This window comes from Carcharhinus amblyrhynchos, unplaced genomic scaffold (genome assembly GCF_965287045.1).
Source record: "Carcharhinus amblyrhynchos unplaced genomic scaffold, sCarAmb.v2.hapA scaffold_37, whole genome shotgun sequence".
NCBI lineage: Eukaryota > Metazoa > Chordata > Chondrichthyes > Carcharhiniformes > Carcharhinidae > Carcharhinus > Carcharhinus amblyrhynchos.
This window is the reverse complement of record NW_027649778.1, coordinates 8391302-8418047: the sequence shown is the minus strand read 5'-3', so window position 1 is coordinate 8418047 and position 26746 is coordinate 8391302. Positions and strand designations below refer to the sequence as shown.

Sequence of the window (26746 nt, the reverse complement as noted above, 5' to 3'; positions counted from 1 at the left end):
ATTCGGGTTCAATTCCAGCCTTGAGTGTCTTCCCCGTGTCTTCAAGAGTTTCCTCCCAAACTCCAAAGATGTGCAGGTTAGGTGGATTGTCCATGCTAAATTGCCCTTTAGTATCCAAAGATGGGCAGGTTAGGTGGAATGACCATGCTAATTAGTATCAGGGGAGTTAGCAGGGTAAATACATTAGATTATGGGGATAGAGCCTGGGTATGATTGTTGTTGGCGCAGTTTCAATGGGCCAAATGGCCTCCTTCTGCACTGTAGGGATTCTATGAGTCTCTGAATCAAATACCCAGAAGCTACTGGCCTTAATAGAATCTGAATGTATACGGTCACATTTATCATTACCTCTGTAACCACTGGAAGGACAGCAGTAGGAGTGCGCCCTGGAGTGGGTGCAGGGACGGGGCCGAGACTCCAGTGGAACATTGAGGTTGGCAGACGGGATGAGCGACATTCCAAAGGAGATATGCAGGCACACAGTTCACACACGGACACAGGCAATTAGCCGTGCAGAATGCGGAACCGGCCCCAGTGTTGTACAGGACACCGGGTTCTGTTCCCGCTGCACTGCAGGGCCCACAATGGTGGCGGCCTCTACCAGGATGGGGGCTGCTGTAGAGTCAACAGTGACTTAGTCAGCATAGGGGCTGCCTTTGCAATCAGTTGTGAGCGACACGAAGCCCGCAAACTACACTCAACACCTCTGCTGTTGGCTGTCACTTTGGGCATTGAGAGCTCCTCGCCTCGCCTCCTCAGAGCTCTGGGAACTCCGACTGGTGAAACGGCCAAACAACATCACCCCATCATGCCAAGCTCAGAACCTGGCGGGTGGGTAGGGGCTGCTTCCTCATGGGTGGGAGTCCCTCTCGGGTCTGAGTCACACCACTCGGGTTGCTGTTTGTGTAAACCTGGCCAGTTACAGAAATCCCAGGGTTTTAACTTCCCTTACCGTGGCCCAGTGGTTAGTACTGCTGCCTCACAGCACCAGGGACCTGGGTTCGATTCCCGGCCTCGGGTCACTGTGTGTGTGGAGTTTGCATGTTCTCTCTGTGTCTGTGTGGGTTTCCTCCGGGTGCTCTGGTTTCCTCCACGCTCCAAAGATGTGTAGGTTGGATGGATTGACCATGCTAACTTGCCCCTTAGTGTCCAAAGATGTGCAGGTTAGGTGTATTGGCCATGCTAAATTGCCCCTTAGTGTCCAAAGGTGTGCAGGTTAGGTGGATTGGCCATGCTAAATTGCCCTTTAGTGTCCAAAGATGTGCGGGTTAGGTGGATTGGCCATGCTAAATTGCCCCTTAGTGTTCCAAGATGTGTAGGTTAGGTGGATTGGCCATGCTAAATTGCCCCTTAGTGTTCCAAGATGTGTAGGTTAGGTGGATTGGCCATGCTAAATTGCCCTTTAGTGTTCCAAGATGTGTAGGTTAGGTGGATTGGCCATGCTAAATTGCCCTTTAGTGTTCCAAGATGTGTAGGTTAGGTGGATTGGCCATGCTAAATTTGCCCCTTAGTGTTCCAAGATGTGTAGGTTAGGTGGATTGGCCATGCTAAATTGCCCTTTAGTGTCCAGAGATGTGTAGGTTAGGTGAATTGTACAGCAAAGAATTCTCATAAAAGCAGAAGTCAACAGCAGTTCGGGGGATTGGAACTGCTGAATGAGATTTCCTTCATTGGTCTCCACATTGGCATCATGCCAACCAAGGCCCAGTGGTATTATTGCTAGACGATTAATCCAGAAACTCAGAAAATGTTCTGGGGATCCGGGTTCAAATCCCATCACAGCAGGTGGTGGAATTTGAATTCAATAAAACAAATCTGGAATTAAGAATCTACTGATGACCATAAAAGAATAAAGTTAGATATAGTTTTAAGGGATCAAGCGATATAGGTGGAAGGCAGGAATCCAGTTATGGAATTTGATGATCAGCCATGATCAAAATGAATGGCAGAGCAGACTCGAAGGGCCGAATGGCCTCCTCCTGCTTCTAGTTTCTCTGATTCTATAATTGTCAGAAAATCCTATCTGGTTCACTAATCTCCCGTTAGGGAAGGAAATCTGCTGCCCTTACCCAGTCTGGTCTACATGTGACTCCAGAGCCACAGTGACTGCCCTCTGATCAAGGGCAACTAGGGATGGGCAATAAATGCTGGCCCAGCCAGTGATGCCCATCTGGTTCACTCATGTCCCCTAGGGAAGGAAATCTGCCATCCTTACCCGGTCTGGCCTACATGTGACTCCAGACCCACAGCAATGTGGTTGTCTCTCAACTGCCCCTCGGAAATGACACTCAGTCGCCAGCACCACCTTCTCAAGGGCGACTAAGGGATGGGCACAGAATGCTGGCCCAGCCAGCCGTGTCCCGCGAATTGCCCCTGAGAAAGGACAGGGGCAATAAGTGAGTAGGAACATCCTAATCCCCTTCAGATCCCCCCCCCCCTCACTGCACACACCATCCTTATTTAGAGACACAATGGCCGTTCCTTCAGTGTGATTGGGTCAGAATCCTGTCTGTGGGCTGTGTCTGCCCCACAAGATTTGAGAAGATGTCTCTTCTCCAGGGTAATCAGGGCTGTGTAATAAAACCCTGCCTCGCCAGCGATGCCCGCCCCCTGAGAATTGAAGATGAACAGTGAACAGTTTTGGTCTCCTATATATATATATACCGTGGATAGGTTTATGGATGGAAAGGGATTGGTTTAGGTTTGAGGGTCATTGTTTTTTAACTGGTCGGCTCAACATCGTGGGCCGAAGGGCCTGTTCTGCGCTGTAATGTTCTATGTTCTATACCGGCATTGGAAAGCAGTCCAGAGAAGGTTCACGCGGTTGATCCCGGGATATGGAGGGAGTTTTACTTATGAGGAGAGGTTGAGTAGATTGGGACCTGTACTCATTGGAGTTTAGAAGAATGAGAGGCGACGTTATTTGGAAATCGGATTCTCAGGGGCTCGATAGGGCTAGATGCGGAGGGGTTAGAATCATACAGTGGAGAAGAAGGCCATTTGGCCCATCGGATCTGCACCCACGGCAATCCCACCCAGCTCCTATCCCCATAACCCCACTTAGTTGCCCAGCCAATCCCTCTAATCTACATAACCCGGGACACTAATTTAGCACAGTCAATCCACCCAACCTGCACATCTTTGGACTGTGGGAGGAAACCGGAGCACCCAGAGGAAACCCACGCAGACACGGGGAGGATGTGCAAACTCCACACAGACAGTGACCCGAGGCCAGAATCGAACCCGGGTCCCTGACACTGTGAGATAGCAGCACTAACCACTGTGCCGCCCTTGGATAAAGGGAGGTGGGTTTAAAATATAAACCAGCCAAAAACATCCCCTTTTACTTCCAAACCGTCCTGTGATAGGTGAAAAGTCTGGGTATCGGGTGATGTCGGAATAGCTTGCCTGCCACAGTTGAATAGCTTGAGGGTTCAGACTCAAAACATGAAGAGTGAGGGTGGAATTTGCTGTGTAGGAGGGGAGGGTGGGGGTACACTGTAGGATGTTGTGACCTTATTAATTGTCTGACGTATCATCGCGACTGTCACCAAACTAAGTCAGCCTGTTTTTTGTTTCTCAAGGATTCTTTGACAAGATCCCCCCCCCTCCCTGCCTGACTCCCCAACAGCAGTCGAAGCCCAACAGGTACGACCTGAGCATCTGACGGTCAAACGTTTGAACGATTGGGAAGGACGTCTCGTTGTTGGGAACTTGGCCTTTAGCGACTGCAGCCTCTCCGCCGTCAATGGAAGATTCTCAACTGGTTTGGTTGGTCGACGTCCGTTGGCAGCTGCTCGGCTGGTGACGTGTTTCGGGCGATGGGTTTGACCAAGTTTGCCACCGCCTGACCGACGTGTCCGGAACCCCACCCCAAAATGCGTAACAACAGTTATGACAGCTGCGACGTCGATTCCAGGTTGGACAGCCTCTTCCCGCCCACCCTCTACATCTTTGTCATTGTGATTGGGTTGCCCACCAACTGCCTGGCGCTGTGGGCGGCCTGCCTTCAGGTCAAGCAGAAGAACGAGCTGGGCATCTATCTCCTCAACCTGTCCATCTCTGACCTCCTGTACATCGCCACCTTGCCCCCCTGGATCAACTATTTCCTCCACCAGGACAATTGGATTCTGGGCCCAGAGTCCTGCAAACTCTTTGGCTTCATTCTCTACACTAACATCTATATCAGCATAGCGTTCCTCAGCTGCATCTCCATCGACCGCTACCTGGCGGTGGCCCACCCCTTGAAGTTCGCCAAGATCCGCCGGGTAAAGACCGCGGTCATCACCAGCCTGGTTGTCTGGACGATCGAGATTGGGGCCAACTCGGCGCCGCTCTTCCACAACGAGCTCTTTGCCGACCGCTTCAATCACACCTTCTGCTTCGAGAAGTACCCCATGGAGACGTGGGTGGCGCAGATGAACCTGTACCGTGTCTTCATTGGTTTCCTCTTCCCCTGGGTGCTGATGCTGTTCTCCTACCAAGGCATCCTCAAAGCCATCAAGGGGAACCTGTCGACGGAGAAGGGGGAGAAAGCCAAGATTAAGCGCCTGGCGCTGAGCCTCATCCTCATCCTCCTGCTGTGTTTCGCCCCCTACCACATCATCCTGCTTCTGCGGAGCGTGGTGTACCTCAGCCGGCCCTGGGACTGCAGCTTCGAGGAGAATGTCTTCACGGCCTACCACGTCTCGCTGGCCCTCACCAGCCTCAACTGCGTGGCCGACCCCATCCTGTACTGTCTGGTCAACGAGGGCGCCCGCAGCGACATGACCAAGGGACTCTCGCCACTCCTGAAGTTCTTTGCCAGTTCCAAATCGACGGACATTGCTCGATCAGTCACCCTGGATACTCCCCTCTCCTCGAAAAAGTCCCAGTATTTCAACATAGATCTGGTAGTTCTGAGGGAAGACTGCATTCAGATGAAAACTTTGAGCCTATGAAGGAAGGAAGGACTAAAAGGGTTACAAGATGTTATAGTATTGCTCCCTTCATAAATGTATTTTTTTATAACGTTCTTGTGTGCGGTTAATGATTTTTTTTTAAAAAGAAAAACCTTATTTAAATCATTGCTCAAGTAATCCAATCACCAGGCCTCCATTTTCCTTGTCTTGAGTCCATTCTTTCCCCCGTGTCTTGTCTCGTCACGGGTGGGAAGGACGATTCGAATCTGGGCGCACCCCCCCACCCCGCCCGTCGTCAAGACCACCCGGAGGGGTGCTTGACCCAACCTGAGGCTACGGCCCGAGCGCTGGTGAATGGGGTTAGCTGGGAGGTCTGGTGTTTTGCATGTGTCCCTGCGGACTGGATGGGCCGAAGGGCCTCTTCTGCACTGTGTGATCCTAATGAGTTGCCAACTTTGTCTGAAGGGGGTTGAAGAACCTCCTTCCTCTTCACCTGCCTGCCCCCACCCCCTCCTCTCTCCTGCTATTGGTTGTCCGACCTGTCCGTCATCCCTCCCAGCCCACCTCTGCCACCCTTCTCTTTCCTGCTATTGACTGCCCAAGGTTTCCTCTCCCCCTCCCCCCACCGCCCCCCCCCCCCCCCCCCCCCCCACTGCCCCCAACTTCCCTGCTCTTGGGGCCAATTGGAAAGCGAAAGGAGTACCCTGTTACCCAATCGGATGAGATCAGGCCACTTTTCTTTCCGATGCCGTTTGTAATTTCCCCCTAAGGTTGGTCCCAACAGTATCCCTGGATGCTCACCTTAATCCTGGCGCCCCCCCCCAGCCCAACTCAGGGGAAGGAGCAACCCTCCACCCTCCTTCTAGTTTGGAAACACCTTGTATCTTGGCCTATCCAAGTAGAACATGGCGACAAAACCCAACTCCTCCGTGTAAGATTTGAGGACGGGTGTTACTTGTATTTGGCTACGTTGATGGAACCTTTTAACCCTCTTGATATCATTGAGCCAAAGTGCATTGCAGTTGGATCACTCATTCCTTTTCGTATTCTTCCATAGATTGCAAGCGTCGCTAGCTACACCCAGCATTTGTTGCCCCTCCCTAACTGCCCCTCGAGAAGGCGGTGGTGAGCCGCCATCTTGAACCCGCTGCAATCCACGTGGTGTAGGTACACCCACTGTGCTGTTAGGGAGTTCTAGGCTTTCCAACCCAGCGACAGTGAAGGGACATAGAACATAGAAAACTACAGCTCAAACAGGCCCTTCGGCCCACAAGTTGCACCAACTAGGCCTATCTATAACCCTCCATCCCATTAAATCGGACGGCCGATTATATTTCCAAGTCAGGATGGCGAGCGGCTCAGAGGGGAGCTTGCAGAGCGGTGGGGGTTGGGTGTTCCTCAAGGGCCTGCTGTCCTTCTAATTGCATGGCAGAGCAGGATCGAGGGGCCAACTGGCTTACTCTTACTCCTAGAGAGATAGGGGGACAAAAACTGATGTTGAGGTCATGGTTTTGGAAGGTGCTGTCGAAAGAGCCTTAGTGAGTCACTGCAGTGCGTCTTGTAGATGGTACACACGGCTGCTACTGAGCGTCGGAGGTGGAGGGAGTGAATGTTTGTGGATGTGGTGCCAATCAAGTGGGGCTGCTTTGTCCTGGATGGTGTTGAGCTTCTTGAGTGTTGTTGGAGCCGCACCCATCCAGGCAAGTGGGGAGTATCCCATCACACTCCTGACTTGTGCCTCGTAGATGGTGGACAGGCTTTGGCGGGGGGGGGTCAGGAGGTGTGTTACTCGCCACAGGGTTCCCAGTCTCTGACCTGTTCTTGTAATCACTGTGATATGTGGTAAGTCCAGTTCGGTTTCTGGTCAATGGTAACCACCCCAGGATGGTGGGGGATTCAGTGATGACAAAGCCCCTCCCCGCACAGGTTACAAAAGTTGAAATGTCCAGATCCAATTCCGAGGAATGCTGTGTTTTTTTGGCCCATGGTTCTCTCTGCTGGGGAATGATTCTATCATGAGGGGTTGGGGGTAGGAAGCTGTTGTTCCCAGTGACTATCCCCCACGTGCTGCCTTTCTGGATATTGTGTGGGGGAAGGGTGTATCACAGCAGATCCCTTCTTCCCCAACGTTCCCGCTCAATGATCAAGAGCTGATTCCCCCTTCCCGTGTCCCTCAGCCCATCCACTATCAAGGAAATTGGGATCAGTCAATGGCCCCAATCTCCTTCCCAACTGGCATCTGAACTCCATGGGCCCAACCCAGGCAGGGGCACCATTGTATTTGGGAACTGTAACTATGTGGGATTTAAACAAAAAGGAAAAATGTGCGCCGGAATTTTACTGCCTCGCCTTGGAGCAGGCGAGGAGCGGACAACGGAAATATCCATTAAACTTGAGCGGGAGTTTCCGATTTCCCTCCAGCAGAGGCTGTAAAATCCCGCCCAAGGATTCCCCCACCCGCCACCTCCTTCACCTTTACTCCAGGGATTGAATATTACTCCAGGGTCTGTTACTCCCTCAACCGTAGCTCTGTGGATTGAATATTACTCCAGGGTCTGTTACTCCCTCAACCGCAGCTCTGTGGATTGAATATTACTCCAGGGTCTGTTACTCCCTCAACCGTGGCTCTGTGGATTGAATATTACTCCAGGGTCTGTTACTCCCTCAACCGTAGCTCTGTGGATTGAATATTACTCCAGGGTCTGTTACTCCCTCAACCGTAGCTCTGTGGATTGAATATTACTCCAGGGTCTGTTACTCCCTCAACCGTAGCTCTGTGGATTGAATATTACTCCAGGGTCTGTTACTCCCTCAATTGTAGCTCTGTGGATTGAATATTACTCCAGAGTCTGTTACTCCCTCGACCGTAGCTCTGTGGATTGAATATTACTCCAGAGTCTGTTACTCCCTCGACCGTAGCTCTGTGGATTGAATATTACTCCAGGGTCTGTTACTCCCTCAACCGTGGCTCTGTGGATTGAATATTACTCCAGAGTCTGTTACTCCCTCAACCGTAGCTCTGTGGATTGAATATTACTCCAGGGTCTGTTACTCCCTCTGTGGATGGAATATTACTGCTGGAATTGTTACTTCTTGAACTGTAACTTTGAATGTTTCTCCAGAGATTGTTTCTCCATTAACAGTAACTCTGGAGATGAGCTGTTACTCCAGGGTCCGTTACTTCATAAACTGTGATCCAGGCGTTGTTCCTCAGGGAACGTCACTCCAGGGAATGTTACTGCATGAACTGTTACTCCAGGGATTGTCCCACTGGGGCTAAGTTATCCCAGCCATTGGAACCTACTGCAGAGATCAACTTCAAGTTTTTAGTCAGTATTGGGCTGCTATAGATGGGGTTTGGGACCTTCGTACGTGCCAGTGTTGTACATGGCGATGGGCTATACCCACGGGGGTCACTGTCACCCCTTGGGCCTGTGATAATGTTTGATGTCAGTATTTCACCCTCCCACAGTGTTGGGTAAAGGCAGCGTGTAAGAACTAGGAGCAGGAGTCGGCCATCCAGCCCCTCGAGCCTGCTCCGCCATTCAATAAGACCATGGCTGATCTTTTCGTGGACTCAGTTTCACTCACCCGCCCACTCACCATAACCCTTAATTCTTTTACTGTCCAAAAATCTATCTATCCTTGCCTTAAAAACATTCAATGAGGGAGCCTCAACTGGGCGGGGAATTCCACAGATTCACAACCCTTTGGGTGAAGAAGTTACGGCTTTTGTGGGAAGGGAGGCAGAAATCTCCGTCTGGCAGGTGAACGATCCCAGGATAGAGGCAGAAAACCCTTCCGTTCCTCTAATTCCATCCCTCTGGGAAGAGCAACTATCCCCTCCCCCTAAGCGTAGACAAGGGTCACGGGTGGAAGAGGGGGGGCTCACAATGTTGAAATGGCGGCGCGGGCTCGTTGGGCCGAAGGGCCTGTTTCCCCGCGTTGTGTTGTTCTTTGTCCCTCAGAGGGTGAATACAACATCGACGCCCCAAGAATTGGACTGGATTCAGAGGGAGATGGGGGGGGGGGGGGTGAGCTGCATTGGTGTAGCACCCTTCCCGACGTCACAACCCGGTCGGCGGCCAATAGGGATCCGCTGTTGTAACGGAGCGCGGCCGATTTGTGCACAGCAAGATCCCACAACAGCCGGACAATATCAGGATTCCCCAATCCCACCCCCACACACCAGCTCTTTGCCAAATTTTTTACACCCACCAGAGAGAACAGAGAAGGGCCTGGTTTACTGCCTCATCCAGAAGGTGGATAAATTACCTCAATTTTGAGGGAGTTTTGCCTCCATTCTCCCCCCTACCCCACCCCACCACACCTTACTGAGCTGTGAGAGTGCGCTTTGTCTCTCTCTCTCTCTCTCAACCCTCCTCGAATTCCGCACTCTTCCCCCTCTCCCAGCAAAGAGGTTTTGCCTGGATTCCGGACCGGATCAATCAGAGATAATCTTACATTCGTAATTCCCGGCTGAAGGAACTGCTCAGCCTCCCATCCTTTCTGTCCCTTCACACCTTGCCGGCACGGTGGCGCAGTGGTTAGCGCTGCTGCCTCACAGCGCCAGGGACCCGGGTTCGATTCCCGGCTCGGGTCTGTGTGGAGTTTGCACATCCTCCCCGTGTCTGCATGGGTTGCCTCCTGCTTCCTCCCACAGTCCAAAGATGTGTAGGTTGGGTGGATTGGCCATGCTAAATTGTCCCTTAGGGTCAGGGGGACCAGCTAGGGTACATGCATGGGGTTACGGGGATAGGGCCTGGGTGGGATTGTGGCTGGTGCAGGCTCGATGGGCTGAATGGCCTCCTTCAGCACCCTGGGATTCTATGGTTCTAACTTAAAGACCTCCCATTGCTTCATGGCGTGGGGTTTTCCAGCCCTTCCCACTGGCAAAGATTTTCCAGTCCCGCCTAAGGTGACTTCCTCCCGCCGCCCATCCTCATCCCCCCACCCCACCTCACCTCAACAGGATCCTTGGCAGCAGGGTGGGTGAGTTGTGCAAAACGCTGTAGACGGCGGCGGGACTGGACAACACGCTGTGGTGTGGGGGGGGAGGGGGGGGGTGACTGGAAAATCTTGTCCTCTGTCTTTATTTTGCCAGAGGGATAGTTGCCCCAGCAGGTTCCTTCGCAGAGGGCAATGATGCTTTGTCTTGAAGCTGATGCCCTCTGGCATGGCCTGCTGTTGTGCCAGCGGGCCACACGCAACAGGTGCCCCTCACCTCTACCTGGAAGGCTGGTGGGGTCAGGCCACATTGGGGGGGGATTGGGGTGGAGGGGAGCAGGAGGGAGCGATAGGGTCAGGCCACACTGGGGGGGTTGGGGGGGGGGGGGGGGGCGGGTATTGGGTGGGGGGGAGGTAGCGGGGAGCAGGAGGGGGGTCAGGCCATACAGGAGGGGTCGATGGGAGGGACAGAGGGATGGGATATCGGGGATTGTGACCCTTCACGATTGGAGTTCCGCTAAGAAGCGAATTTCCCAAACCCCCCCGGCCGCTTTTCAGTTGGGTTTAAAAAATATTGGTTGGAATTTAGAAAGTTCCAGAAGGTTCAGCTCAAGCTGGGCCCCAAACCCAACCAGCTGGGCTGAATCATCAGAGAACGGGAGGGGGAGTGGGGGGATTAACTGAAGGGCTAACTCCATCTGATCTCATTCTGCTGCTCTCCCCCTATGGAATTTACAGCCATTCGGCCCTCCTACCCTTTACTAGCCCTTATGCTCCGCACAAGCCTCCCCCCAGCCCTCCTCTCCCTCAGGTCCTACCTGCACAACCTTCTATTCCTCCCTCTCCCCCCCCCTCCACACGACGCTGTGCACCTCCACCTGTCCTCCCCCCACCAGCTCCCCCCCAACCCGTGTATCCAGTTCCACGTTCCCACCACTCTCCGGGTAAAGAGTTTATTTTCCCCTTGAATCCTTGACTGGATTTATTTGCGTGTGTCTATCTTATGTTTGTGACCCTTGGGGTTTGGTTTGTTTTTTTGACTTTTTCTATGAAACGAGGGAAGATACGGTTTTGCAAGTAAATGCCACACCACCACCCCCCACTTCCAGGCGCGTGTAGGGTTGGCTTGGTGACTGTACCATCAAAACCTATTGGTGGTCCCTCCAGCACTGACTAGAACCTTCCGTCCCGATGTGAAGGATCGTTCTCTCAACTACTCTTCCATTTTGTGTTGTACTGTTAACAATGGGTTTCTGTTGTAACCAATGAGATTGACTTGAATTAAGGCGTTTGAACGTGGACTATGTTCAGAAAGACTCTCTCAGTCTCTGTCAACATCGAAGAGCTTGGTACTAATGTTGCACTCTGTAAATAAAAGATTTAAGCATAATATTGCTCTTTGGCGTCTCCGTCCTGTGCTGTCCTGGCTAAAAGCAGCCAAGATACGCCTGTACATAAGAAATAGGAGCAGGAGTCGGCCATCTAGCCCTTCGAGCCTGCCCCGCCATTCAATAAGATCATGGCTGATCTGAAGTGGATCAGTTCCACTTTCCCGCTTTCTCCCCATAACCCTTAATTCCCCTGTCTATCAGAAACCTATCTACCCGTGACTTAAATATATTCAGCGAGGCAGCCTCCACCACTTCAATGGGCAGAGAATTCCAGAGATTCACCACCCTTTGATTGAAGAAGTTCCTCCTCAACTCCGATCTAAACTGCTCCCCCCCCCCCCCTTATCTTGAGGCTGTGCCCTCTAGTCCTGCTGTCTTTTCTAAGCGGGAAGAATCTCTCTACCTCTACCCTACCCATCCCTTTCATTATCTTTTAAGTCTCTATAAGATCCTCCCTCAGCCTTCTAAACTCTAACGAGTACAGACCCAGTCTATTCAATCTCTCCTCATAAGCTAGTGTACTCTCTGGAGTTTTATTTATTCGTCACAAGTAAGGCTTACATTAACACTGCAATGAAGTTACTGTGAAATTCCCCTCAGTCGGCACACTCCGACACCTGTTCGGGTCAATGCACCCTAACCAGCGCATCTTTTGGACTGTGAGAGGAAACTGGAGCACCTGGAGGAAACACACCCAGACACGGGGAGAATGTGCACACTCAATACTGACAGTGGCCCGGGAATCGAACCCGGGTCCCTGGTGCTGAGAGGCGGCAGTGCTAGCAAAGGTTTAGCAGGCTGATTCCTGGGATGGCGGGTCTGTCGTACAAGGAGAGACTAAGTCAGTGAGGAAAGTTTATTTATTGATCACAAGTAAGCCTGACATTAACACTGCGATGAAGTTACCGTGAAAATCCCCCAGTCGCCACACTCCGGCGCCTGTTCGGGTACACTGAGGAAGAATTTAACACGGGCAATGCACCCTAACCAGGAAGTCTTTCGGACTGAGGGAGGAAACCCACACAGACACGGGGAGAATGTGCAAACTCTACACAGACAGTGACCCAAGCCGGGAATTGAACCCAGGACCCTGGCGCCGTGAGGCAGCAGTGCATTTGACTTGAATTATTAGTGTCACATGTATTAGGAAACAGCGGAAAGTATTGTTTCTTGCGCGCTATACAGACAAAACATTCCATTCATGGAGTACATAGGGAGAAGGGAAGGAGAGGGTGCAGAATGTGGTGTTACAGTCATAGCGAGGGTGTAGAGAAAGATCAACTTAATACAAGGTAGGTCCATTCAAAAGTCTGACGGCAGCAGGGAAGAAGCTGTTCTTGAGTCAGTTGGTATGTGACCTCAGACTTTTGTATCTTTTTCCTGACAGAAGAAGGTGGAAGAGAGAATGTCCGGGGTGCGTGGGATCATTGATTATGCTGCCTGCTTTGCCGAGGCAGCGGGACTCCCAGCCAATCCTGGAGGGTTGGCGAGCAACGCACCCACACTTGCTCTGGGATCTTGCTGCCCTCCGGCTCCTGAGCCAGTCTCACATTCCCTCCCTCGATTACTTGGCACAGCGGGATGCCAGCCAGCTGCGTGGAGGCTGGAATCTTCCGTCTGACATTTTTTCCAGGGCCTGTGGCAGGTTGGGGGGGGGGTTGACAGCGACCTCGTGTCCGGGCTGTGTGCGAGCGTAGAGTGCTTGCCTCCAATCTGGCACATAAACGATAAAGTGGAAAATATTGAGAAGGCTGCAAAGTAAAAGGTTTATCTAGCAGACACAAGTTAGGCTTACATTAACACTGCAATTAACTCACTGTGAAATTCCTCTAGTCGCCACCCTCTGGCGCCTGTTCAGGTCAATGCGCCCTAACCAGCATTAGGGTGCATCAAGTACAGGCTTGATGGGCCAAATGGCCTCTTTCTGCACTGTAGGAGTCTATGGTTAGAACATATAGAACACTACAGCACAAACAGGCCCTTCGGCCCACAAGTTGCGCCAATCATATCCATACCTGCCAGATCTGTCTATAACTCCCAATCCCATTAAATCCCATGTACTCATCCAGAAGTCTCTTAAAAGACCCCAGCAAGTTCGCCTCTACCACCACTGACGGGAGCCGATTCCACTCAGTCACCACCCTCTGAGTGAAAAACTTACCCCTGACATCTCCTCTATACCTGCTACCCAGCACCTTAAACCTGTGTCCTCTCGTAGCGACCGTTTCAGCCCTGGGAAATAGCCTCCGAGAATCCACCCGATCTATTCCTCTCAACGTCTTATACACCTCTATCAGGTCGCCTCTATCAGGTTCTTTGGCACTCACCTGAGATCGGAATTGAACCTGGATGCCCCGGTGCTGCGAGGTATCACTGCTAATCACTCTGCCACCACGCTGCCTGTGGGAGGAAACCGGAGCACCCGGAGGAAACCCATGCAGACACGGGGAGAATGTGCAGACTCCACACAGACAGTGACCCGAGCCGGGAATCGAACCCGGATCCCTGGAAGTAGTGCTAACCACTGTGTTCCCAATGTGTGTGTGTGTGGGAAGGTTATAATCTTGGGCCAACCAATGTGGGATTTCAGAATCTCATTGTGTTGGAAGGGAGACGCTGGGATTGAATAAATATTTGATTTGATTGGATTTATTATTGTCACATGTATTAGCATACAGTGAAAAGTATTGTTTCTTGCTTGCTATACAGACAAAGCATACCGTTCATAGAGAAGGAAAGGAGAGAGTGCAGAATGTAGTGTTACAGTCATAGCTAGGGTGCAGAGAAAGATCAACTTAGTGCGAGGTAGGTCCATTCAAAAGTCTGATGGGCAGCAGGGAAGACGCTGTTCTTGAGTGCGTGACCTCAGACTTTTGGGATAGGGCTTGGCTGGGATTGTTGTAAGTGCAGGCTCGATGGGTCGAATGGTCTCCCTCACTGTCGGGAAGCTATGATTCTATGGTACATGATCTCAGACTTGTGGATCTTTTTCCCAACAGAAGAAGGTGGAAGAAAGTATGTCCAGGGGGCTTGGGGTGGGGGTCCTTAATTATGCTGGTGGCTTTGCCGAGGCAGCGGGAAGTGTAGACGGGGGTCGATGGATGGGAGACTGGTTTGTGTGATGGGTTGGGCTACATTCCCAGTAGTTTTTGTTTTGCGGTCTCGGACAGAGAAAGAGCCAAACCAAGCTGTGATACATCCAGAAAGGATGCTTTCATTGGCACATTTGTAAAAAATTGGTGCAAGTCGTAGCGGACATGTCAAATTTCCTTAGCCTGAGAAAGTAGAGGCGTTGGTGGGCTTTCTTAACTATGGTGGCATGGGGGGGAGGATGGAGAGGAGGAACCCAGCTACATTGGTGGTGATCTAGGCACCTAAAAACTTGAATTAAATCTCTCCACCGTTTCCACTACATCCCTGTGGATGTAAACAGGGTCATGTCCAGGTGGGATGGGTGTGGGAAGGCTGGGGCAATGGAAAGGGGGTTGGGGGGGGGGCAAATTCTTCAACTTCAATTGATTTGCCAGGAATGAGGCATCAGTAAGCCAAGTTGGTGGGTCGTTCCTCCTCAATAGCTACCCTCCCCCAACATCTAGACAAACGAAAATAAATTTTATTCGTGGGACATGGGTGTCGCTGGCTGGGCTAGTATTTATTGCCCATCCCTAGTTGCCCCTTGAGAAGGTGGTGGTGAGCTGCCTTCTTGAATCGCTGCAGTCCATGTGCTGTGGGTTGACCCACGATGCCATTAGGCATTTGACCATGCTAGATATTTGACCATGGGACGGGGGAGAGGGGCGGGGGAGTACTTGGTGGATAGTATCACTTATGCTGCTCGCTGTATTTTCCACCACGATATTCAAATCCCACTAACACACAACCGAAGATCGAGCAGGACGCATGACAGGAAGCTGGTTCGATGCCTCCTCCCCACCCGGTCGAATTTCTACCCTGGTGGTCACTGCTCGCGGAAACGGCACGTAAAAGTTTCAGGTACTGTGGTGGATTGAGGTACCCGGATTCACCTATAGTCTGTGTGGAGGTTGCATGTTCTCCCCGTGTCTGCGTGGGTTTCCTCAGGGTGCTCCAGTTTCCTCCAAAGACATGCAGGTTAGGTGGACTGGCCAGGCTAAATTGCCCCTTGTCCAAAAATGTGTGAGTTGGGTGGATTGACTGTGATAAATTGCCCCTTAGTGTCAGGGGGGGCTAGCTAGGGGAAAAGGGAATAGGGCCTGGGTGGGATTGTGGTCAGTGCAGACTCGATGGGCTGAATGGCCTCCCTCTACACTGCAGAGATTCTATGAATCTACGAACAAGATGTACGAGGAGTGATTGGAAGGTGGGGACTGTCTACCTTGGAGCAGTGCAGGTTGACAGGGGACCTGAGAGAGGTGGATAAGATTGAGGGGCATAGATAGGCCGGATGGGAAGGCACTTTCTCCATTAGCAGAGGGGTCAATAACCAGGAGGGGTATAGTCTTAAGGTGAAAGGTCAAAAGGCTAAGAGGGGAGTTGAGGAGTAGATTCTTCTCCCAGAAGGTGGTGGGAGTCTGGAACTCGCTGCCTGAAAGGGTGTCGGAGTCAGAAACTCCTATAACATTTCAGAAGTATTCAGATAGTCACTGGCACTGCTGTAATCTCCAGGGCTACAGGCCAAGCACTGGGAAATGGGATTAGCGCAGTCAGATCTTTGTTAATCAGTTTGTACAAGCTGGGCCAAAGGGCTGGAAGACGCTATGACACAGTAATAAGTCTCACAACATCAGGTTAAAGACCAACAGGTTTATTTGGCATCAAAATCCACTAGCTTTCGGAGCGCTGTTCCTTCGTCAGGTGAGTGGGAGTTCTGTTCACAAACAGGGCGTATAAAGACACAAACTCAATTTACAAAATAATGAATGCGAGTCTTTACAGGTAATCAACACTTAAAAGGTACAATGAAAGACTTCTAAAGACTCGTGTCCCAATTATTATTTTGTAAATTGAGTTTGTGTCTTTATATTCCCCATTTGTGAATAGAACTCCCCACTCACCTGATGAAGGGGTAGTGTTCCAAAAGCTAGTGATTTCTGCTACCAGTTGGACTTTAACCTGGTGCTCTTCCTGTGCCCACCCCCAGTCCAACGCCAGCATCTCTACAACATCAAACATACTCAACCACCCAGCCTCTGCGGCAAAGAATTCCACAGACTCACTCCCCTCCGGCCAACGGAGCACTTTTTTTGGATGAGGGGGTTGCCCGAGGGCTCTCCCGGGAAGATCCAGAAGGTCCCACGACACTATTTTGGTCAGGAACTGGGCATCCTTCCCAGCATCCAGCGCCAATACTTATCCTTCAACCTGACGTTATTAAAAAAGTAGATGACACGAATGTTACTGCTGTCTGCATGGGATCTTGCTCTGCACAGATTGGCTGCCAATTTTCCTACATCACCATAGTGGCTCCTCCTCTCGGTACTAGCCCCGAAGGGGGCCTTGACGATCAGAGACTTCCACTGCGTTCATCCATGGCGGTGCCCAGTGAAGGGCTGTGACTAACCAGGATTCTCTCCCGCTCTTACCTCCTCCTGCCAAGCGTATTGGAAGGATTCACAGAATTCTACTAAGGGGCAAATTGTAGCAAGGCCAATCAACCTAACCTTCGGACTGTGGGAGGAGCACCCGGAGAAAGCCCACGCAGACACGGGGAGAATGTGCAGGCTCCGCACAGGCAGTGACCCAAGTCGGGAATTGAACCCAGGTCCCTGGAGCTGTGAGGCAGCAATGCTAACCACTGTGCCACTGTGCCATCCTATACTCAAAGCCTCTCGCTATGTGGCCAACATACCATTTGCCCTCTTTACTGCCTGCTGTACCTTCCCTCATACTTTCAGCGACTGATGCACAAGGACATTAAGGTCTCGCTGAGTTTCCGCCTCTCTCAATTTACACCCATTCAAATAATGCCAGGCAGTGTCGAAAGAAAAATTATCACATCACATTTGCTTCTTTTTCAAATAACACTAAATCTTCGCCCTCTCCTTTTCCAAGTGGGAACAGATTCTCCTGAAATACCCTGCCCAGCTCCTCCCCCCCTCACAATATATCTATCAAATCTCCTTCTGACCTTCTCTCCAAGGAAAACAGATTGGGGAGGCAACAGCCTAATGCTTTTATTGATAGACTACCCATCCAGCTAACGTTCTGGGGGACCCGGGTTCGAATCCCGCCACGGCAGATGGTGGAATTTGAATCCGATAAAAAAAATCTGGGATTAAGAATCTACAGATGACCCATTGTCGGAAAAACCCATCTGGTTCCCTTTAGGGAAGGAAATCTGCCGTCCTTACCCCGGTCTGGCCTACACGTGACTCCAAAGCCTCAGCAATGGGGTGGACTCTCAACTGCCAGGGTGGAAGAGTCAATTACTAGGGTGGGGGGGGGGCAGAGGTTTGAGGGGCAAGGTTTAAGGGAGATGGACTGAGGGTGGTGGCTACCTGGAACTCGCTGCCGGGGGGGGCGGGGGTAGTGGAAGCGGATATGATAGTGACTTCTGAGGGGCACCTGGACAAATAGGATGGGAATAGAGGGATATGGTCTCCTGAACGGTAGGGGGTTTTAGTTCAGTCGGGCAGCATGGTCAGTACAGGCTTGGAGGGCCGAATGGCCTGTTCCTGTGCTGTAACTTCCTTTGTTCTCCGCCCTCCAAGACACTCAGTTCAAAGGGCAAAGATGGGCAATAAGGACGGGTCCAGTGCCACCGCCCCCCCACCTCGATGTCCCACAAATGAATAAAAATAAATAAGTCTCTCCTCGTAGCTAACGTTTCTCAGAGCTTGGGAGCACTCTTGTGACCCTCATCCTGTAAGCAGGGATGATAATCTGCCTGTTTGCCCACATTCGGGACACCCTCCGTGTGACCATCCAGCCCCGAGGTGCGGCCTGAACCCTGGGCCCAGAGTTAGGCACGAGACCTCACTGCGCCACCCAGTCCGCCACCTTACAACAGTGACCGTACAGCAAATGAAGAGCTCTCGCTCCACCCTCCAGACCTTAGACGTGAAGAGTTAAAGGCTCGCAGTGTGTGTGAGCGTCTAATCCGAATTCTGGAACCAGCTTAGCCTGACAGAATTATTTTCCCAAAGAATAGATTAGTTATGGCTGACATTTTGTCCGTCGCAGTAGACGTTATGTTTACGTAGGGCCTACTGAACACGTCAGAAGCATTTTTAATAGGCATTAAAACCCCCTCGGCTGGGGGCTGTGAAGTTAAAAGCGTACAAAGCAATTATTTTAGTTCAGTATTCCACTGACGCACTGGATTCACCGGGCAGCACGGGTTAGGGTTAAATCCAGCAGTGACATTCCTCTCCATAATCCCTACTGACCTTTCCCCTCTGTGTCTATAATGCGGCCTTGTGGGTTCTAACAAGGTACCCAACCCACCAGGACAAAGAAATTCGACATGTCCGCTCCCACTCCCACTCCCAATTTTTACTGACGCATTCCTTCCCGGATACGTCACAGCTTGGTACGACTCCCGCTCCGACAAAGATCGCAAGAAACTGCAAAAGGGTCATGAATGTAGCCCAATCCGTCAGGCAAACCGGCCTCCCATCCATTGACTCCGTCTACACTTCCCACTGCCTTGGAAAGCAGCCAGCATAATCCAGGACCCCGCGCACCCCGGACATTCCCTCTTCCACCTTCTTCCGTCAGGAAAAAGATACAAAAGTCAGAGATCACGCACCAGACAATTATGGAATCCCTACAGTGCAGAAGGAGGCCATTCAGCCTGCACCGAAAACAATCCCACCCAGGCCCTACCCCCCCCCCCATATCCCTACATATTACACCCACTAATCCCTCTAACCTACACATCCTTAGATGCTAAGGGACAATTTCTCAGCGTGGCCAATCAACCTAACCCACACATCTTTGGATGTGGGAGGAAACCGGAGCACCCGGAGGAAACCCACACAGACACGGGGAGAATGTGCAAACTCCACACAGACAGAGACCCGAGCCGGGAATCGAACCCAGGACCCTGGCGCTGTGAAGCAGCAGTGCTAACCACTGTGCCACCAGACTCAAGGACAGCTTCGTCCCTGCTGCCATCAGGCTTTTGAATGGGCCAGGATCATAGAATCCCTACAGTGCAGAAAGCGGCCATTCGGCCCATCGAGTCTGCACCGACCGCAATCCCACCCAGGCCCTATACCCCATAAATGCAGGCATTTATCCTAAGTAGTCCACCCTACACTAAGGGGCAATTTAGCACGACCAATCCACCTAACCGACATTTTTGAACTGTGGAGCAGAAACTGGAGCACCCAGAGGAAACCCACGCAGACACGGGGAGAATGTGCAAACTCCACACAGACGGTGACCCGAGGCTGGGAATCGAACTCGGGTCCCTGGCGCTGTGCCACTGTGCCGCCCGTATATGAAGCTGATCTTTCGCTACACCCTAGCTGTGACAGTAACATTCCATTCTGCACCCTCTCGTTTCTATTTTCCCTATGTACTCTATGAACGGTATGCTTTGTCTGTACAATGCACAAGAAACAATACTTTTCGCTGTATCCCAATACATGTGACAATAATAAATCAAATCAAATCAAACAGAGTCTCCTAGAATCAAAAATTAGTCACCAGGGCACTATCGCAAACAACACCCAGGTGAAAATTCATGAAGGAAATAGAAGTTACCATGTTTTCATCAGGAAAATCAGGCCATTCAGCCCAACCGATCTGTACTCCACATGAGCTTCATCCCACTCTTCCCTATCACAACAATACCTACTCCTTTCTCCATCAAATGCATCGCCTCGATTGCATTGGTTTCCTCCGTACGCCAGTTTCCTCCCTCTTGCAAGACCAAATCCCTTCGTCTCACACTCCGGCTTTAACCCCGAGATCTACAAATGTTGTGTTTTTATCATCCCATTCTCATTTGAGATTCGATACAGAGTAAAGCTCCCTCTACACTGTCCCCATCAAACACTCCCCAGGACAGGTACAGCACGGGGTTAGATACAGAGTAAATCTCCCTCTACACTGTCCCCATCAAACACTCCCAGGACAGGTACAGCATGGGGTTAGATACAGAGTAAAGCTCCCTCTACACCGTCCCCCATCAAACACTCCCAGGACAGGTACAACACGGGGTTAGATACAGAGTAAAGCTCCCTCTACACCGTCCCCCATCAAACACTCCCAGGACAGGTACAACACGGGGTTAGATACAGAGTAAAGCTCCCTCTACACTGTCCCCCCCATCAAACACTCCCAGGAAAGGTACAGCACGGGGTTAGATACAGAGTAAAGCTCCCTCTACACTGTCCCCCATCAAACACTCCCAGGACAGGTACAACACGGGGTTAGATACAGAGTAAAGCTCCCTCTACACCGTCCCCCATCAAACACTCCCAGGACAGGTACAACACGGGGTTAGATACAGAGTAAAGCTCCCTCTACACTGTCCCCCCCATCAAACACTCCCAGGAAAGGTACAGCACGGGGTTAGATACAGAGTAAAGCTCCCTCTACACTGTCCCCCATCAAACACTCCCAGGACAGGTACAACACGGGGTTAGATACAGAGTAAAGCTCCCTCTACACTGTCCCCATCAAACACTCCCAGGACAGGTACAGCACGGGGTTAGATACAGAGTAAAGCTCCCTCGACACTGTCCCCATCAAACACTCCCAAGACAGGTACAGCACGGGATTAGACACAGAGTAAAGCTCCCTCTACACTGTCCCCCATCAAACACTCCCAAGACAGGTACAGCATGGGGTTAGATACAGAGTAAAGCTCCCTCTACACTGTCCCCATCAAACACTCCCAAGACAGGTACAGCACGGGATTAGACACAGAGTAAAGCTCCCTCTACACTTTCCTAACTTTGTTCTTTAACCAGTGCAGTGTGCTTGATTGTCTGCAGCCTCTTTAGTCTGCATTCCACATGTAGCCTCCTGACCTGAGCAACACTCAAAACAGCAACTGCCTTTGTCTTAATCAGTGCAAGAGAGATTTACCAACATTATCCCTTTTTACACTGTGGTTTTTAAGTTACCACGATGCATTACTGAACTCTATGTCACCCGCGATAGTTTGTATAACTGCGGGAAGGGCAGTTATCAGAGAGTGTTTACAGAGCTCGGGTCAAACCTCCCTTCATCTGGAATCTTCCTTCAGGCCAGTTTTAGTTTCATCCATTTTAAATATTTACGTTGAGATCTAATAGGAACAAGTTATTAAACTGGACTTTGTGTTCCTGTCTGCCTGTCTCCTCTCCCTCATTCTCTCACACTGTCAATCTTTCACTCCCCCTCTCTCCTCTTTTCCATCCTCTCTCTCTCACGTTTCCACAGTCCCTGTCTTCATCCCATCTCTTTATCCCCTTTTCGGTCTCTTAAATAGTTCCTCTGCCCTCTTCATCCTCTCTCTCTCTCCTCAATCTCTCTCTCACTCTCAGTCTCTTCAATCTCTCTCTCTCTCGCTCGTTCTCTCCTCAATTCCCCCTCTCTTTCTCCCTCTCCTCAATCCCTCTCCCCAATCCCTCTCTCTCTTCTCAATCCCTCTCTCTCTAATCCCCACACTCTTTCCTCAACCCCCTCTCTCTTTGTCCTCAATCCCTCTCTCTCTGTCTAACACACTCTCTCTCTCCTCAATCCCTCTCCCTCGGTCTCTCTCCTCAATTCGTCTCTCTCTTTCAGTCTTTCTTCCTCTCTCTCTCTGTCTTTCTCGCTCTCTCTCTCTCCCTCCTCAATCTTTCTTGCACTTTCCCTCTCTCTCTCTTTCCTCAATCTCTCTCTCTCTTCAATCACACTCTCCTCAATCCCTCTCACTCTTCACTATCTATCTCCTTCTCACATCTCACTCACACCCTATTGGGATGCTCGAACAGGCCGGAGGAACTGAATGGTTGCCTCTGAGAACCACGGTAAATAACAGCAGGGGTAGGCCATTTGGCCCTTCAAGCCTCCTCCACGATTTAATAAGATCGTGGCTGCTTCTCCACCTCAATTCCTATATTCCAACTCTCTCCCCTACCCCTTAATTCCATTAAAATCTAAAAAGATATCTACTTCTTTCTTCAGTATATTTAGTGCCTTGGTTTTCACAGCTTCCTGTGGTCGAGAATTCCACAGGTTCACCACCCTCTGACTGAATAAATTTCTCCTCAGCTCTGTCCAAAATGGTCTATCGTAGAATCCCTACTGAGCAGAAAGAGGCCATTCATCCCATTGAGACTGCGCTGACCACCCTATCTCCGTAACCCCATGTATTTACCCTGCCAATCCCGCTGACACTAAGGGGCAATTTAGCATGGCCAATCCACCTAACCTGTACATCTTTGGACACTAAGGGGCAATTTAGCATGGCCAATCCACCTAACCTGTACATCTTTGGACACTAAGGGGCAATTTAGCATGGCCAATCCACCTAACCTGCACATCTTTGGACACTAAGGGGCAATTTAGCATGGCCAATCCACCTAACCTGTACATCTTTGGACCCTAAGGGGCAATTTAGCATGGCCAATCCACCTAACCTGTACATCTTTGGACACTAAGGGGCAATTTAGCATGGCCAATCCACCTAACCTGTACATCTTTGGACACTAAGGGGCAATTTAGCATGGCCAATCCACCTAACCTGCACATCTTTGGACACTAAGGGGCAATTTAGCATGGCCAATCCACCTAACCTGTACATCTTTGGACCCTAAGGGGCAATTTAGCATGGCCAATCCACCTAACCTGCACATCTTTGGACACTAAGGGGCAATTTAGCATGGCCAGTCCACCTAACCTGCACATCTTTGGACACTAAGGGGCAATTTAGCATGGCCAATCCACCTAACCTGCACATCTTTGGACACTAAGGGGCAATTTAGCATGGCCAATCCACCTAACCTGTACATCTTTGGACACTAAGGGGCAATTTAGCATGGCCAATCCACCTAACCTGCACATCTTTGGACCCTAAGGGGCAATTTAGCATGGCCAATCCACCTAACCTGCACATCTTTGGACCCTAAGGGGCAATTTAGCATGGCCAATCCACCTAACCTGCACATCTTTGGACACTAAGGGGCAATTTAGCATGGTCAATCCACCTAACCTACACATCTTTGGACATTAAAGCTACCTGCTTGGACAAACCTGTGATCACCTGTCGTAGAAAGTAGGAGCAGGAGTAGACCCTTCAAGCCTGCCCCGCTATTCAATACAATCGCGGCTGATCCTCGATCTCAATCCCGTTTTCCCACTTTCTCTCTGTGTCCCCTTGATGCCATTAAAATCTCAAAATTATCTGTCTCTTTCTTGAATATATTCAGTGAGCGAGCTTCCGGAGCCTTCTGCGGAATTCCACAGGTTCAGCACCCTCCGAGTGAAGACGTTTCTCTTCATCCCAGTCCTGAACGGCCTCCCCCCCAACCCCCACCCCACACGGTGTGTCCCCGGCTCCAGATTCTCCAACCAGGGAAAATATCCTCCCCGTCTAACCCATCCAGCCCTGTTAGACTTTTATATGCTTCAATCGGATCTCTCACCCTTTATAACTCCAGTGAATAGAAGCCCGGTCCCTCCTCATAGGACAGTCCCACCAACACCAGTTTCAGCCTATACTCTGTACTCCCTCTATAACAAATATATCCCTTCTTAGTAGGGAGACCAAAACTATATCCAATATTCCTCTTTTCCTAATATTATCTACACATTAAGAACTCTTCTGCAATAGAGTCATAGAGGTTTACAGCATGGAAACAGGCCCTTCGGCCCAACTTGTCTACGCCGCCCTTTTTTTTAAACCCCTTAGCTAATCCCAATTGCCCACATTTGGCCCATATCCCTCTGAGTGACCTCATTGACCTGTGTTAATAGGGTCAATATTGGTTAATATTGTAAGAAGATTGAGAATGTCACCTTTCTTTTTATTATTGTCACGTAGAATCATAGAATAATATCCCTGCAGTGCAGAAGGAGGCCATTCAGCCCATCGTGTCTGCACCAACCACAATCCCACCCAAGCCCTATCCCAGTAATTCCACATATTAACCCTGCTAGTCCCCCTTGATACTAAGGATCAATTTAGCATGGCCAATGCACCTAACCCACACATCTTTGGACTGTGGAAAGAAACTGGAGCACCCGGAGGAAACCCACGCAGACACAGGGAGAACATGCAAACTCCACACTGCTAACCACTGTGCTGCCCACACATTGGGATACAGTGAAAGGTATTGTTTCTTGTGCACAATGCAGACAAAGCATACCTTTCATAGAGAAAGAAAGGAAAGAGTGCAGAATGTAGTGTTACAGTCATAGCTAGGGTGCGTAGAAAGATCAACTTAATGCGAGGTAGGTCCATTCAAAGGTCGAACGGCAGCTGGGAAGAAGCTGTTCTTGAGTCGGTTGGTACGTGACCTCAGACTTTTGTATCTTTTTCCCAAAGGAAGAAGGCGGAAGAGAGAATGTCCGGGGTCCTTAATTATGCTGGCTGCTTTGCCGAGGCAGTGGGAAGTGTAGATGGAGTCAATGGATGGGAGATTGGTTTGAGTGATGGACTGGGCTTCTTTCACAACTCATTGTAGTTCCTTGCGGTCTTGGGTAGAGCAGGAGCCCATACCAAGCTGTGATACAACCAGAAAGAATGCTTTCTATGGGGCATCTGTAACAGTTGACAGTCGTAGAGGACATGCCAAATTGTCCTGAGAGAGAGGAGGCGTTGGGGAATTTGCTGGGTCCAACTCTTTGAGGTGACGAGGTGCTTTTCTGTGTCACTTAGAGGCTGATAATTCTAACGTCATTCTGAAGGTCAGGTTGTTTATTTATACTTTGTTATATTTCAGAATCCTGAGGTCAGTTAGAGGTATTTACACGCTTAGATGTAGGATTAAAGTTCGATAAGTTGCCAAGAGGTATGTATACACAGGGAAGCCAAGGCAGATACAACCTCACTGCCAAGACAAGGGAAGAATCTCATTAGAGGAGGAGAACATGGGGAGGTGGTGGTGTAGGGGTTGTGTCACTGGATGGGTAATCTCCAGAGCAAGGCGGTGGGGCCTGGGTTCAAACCCCATCACGGCACATCGTGGCATTTTTATTCAATAACAAAGCTGGAATTAAAAGTCTACTGATGACCGTGAAACCATTGTCGGAAAAACCCATCTGAGTCACTAATATCATTTAGGGCAAGAAATCTTAGCTGGTCTAAGCCTTCAGACCCACAGCAAAATAGTTCACTCTCAAGTGGCCATCTGAAATGCAAGGGAGCTGGGACGGCACGGGAGTGTTAGATGGGGGACAGCGTAGAGGGAGCTTTACTCTGTATCTAACCCCGTGCTGTACCTGTCCTGGGAGTGTTTGATGGGGGATAGTGTAGAGGGAGCTTTACTCTGTATCTAACCCCATGCTGTACCTGTCCTGGGAGTGTTTGATGGGGGACAGCGTAGAGGGAGCTTTACTCTGTATCTAACCCCATGCTGTACCTGTCCTGGGAGTGTTGATTGGGGGACAGTGTAGAGGGAGCTTTACTCTGTATCTACCCTGTGCTGTACCTGTCCTGGGAGTGTTTGATGGGGGACAGTGTAGACGGACCGTTACTCTGTATCTAACCCCGTGCTGTACCTGTCCTGGGAGTGTTTGATGGGGACAGTGTAGACGGAGCTTTACTCTGTATCTAACCCCGTGCTGTACCTGTCCTGGAAGTGTTTGATGGGGACAGTGTAGACGGAGCTTTACTCTGTATCTAACCCCGTGCTGTACCTGTCCTGGGGAGTGTTTGATGGGGGACAGTGTAGAGGGAGCTTTACTCTGTATCTAACCCCGGAGTCTTAGCTGTATAAGGGAATGTAGTCGGTAGCTGTTCCTTGCACATTTTGAACATTTTTCTTCCACTGCCACAAGTTTGCGGCCAACTGCCCTTCGCTCCAAAGGCTCCCGGGGTCTCAGTTCCTACAGCTGAGACCCCTGCAACCTGGGCTGTTTGAGCTTACTGCGTCGGGTGGAGAAGAAAGTCAGCATCTGGGGCTGATCACATCTTGTGGGGGTGGATATATATCAGTGCGTCTCTGTGTGTGTGTGTGTGTGTGTGTGTGAGGATCCCCAAAGGCACTCACGAGGTCAATTCACACGCTCCCTCGACACAGGGACTTTACACAGAGACGCAGAAATTGGACAAAAACAATCGTGGCCTCTTGAACCGAGTGCTGTAATCCTCGAGGGGGGGGGGGGGTGCGGGGTGGCGGGATCTTAAAGGCACAGCACTCACTACCGTTTGGGGGAGGGCTGCCTCCACCTGATTGGTCAGCAGGCGATGGGGATTTGAACCCCAGCCAAGACAACGCACCCGGAATGTTCTTTTTCATTTATTAGCGGGGAGACAATGGTGTAGCGGTATTGTCGCTGGATTAGTAAATCATAAGGCCCAGCGTAATGTTCTGGGGGCCCCGGGTTCGAACCCTGTCACGGCAGATGGTGAAATTTCAATTCAATAAAAATTTGGAATTA

The 26746-nt window shown here is 50.6% G+C and overlaps 1 protein-coding gene across 1 annotated transcript in view; it reads left to right on the top strand.

Annotated features, from left to right (window-relative positions):
• The window catches only part of LOC145362115 (G-protein coupled receptor 4-like), a 59036-nt gene extending 53883 nt beyond the window's left edge, over positions 1-5153 (top strand). The window contains exon 2 of the mRNA XM_080218160.1: positions 3585-5153. Within this exon, the coding sequence (XP_080074286.1) occupies positions 3879-4940 (1062 nt within the window). The 5' untranslated portion in view covers positions 3585-3878 and the 3' untranslated portion in view covers positions 4941-5153. The remainder of the gene's footprint in view (positions 1-3584) is intronic.
• The last annotated feature ends 21593 nt before the right edge of the window (positions 5154-26746 follow it).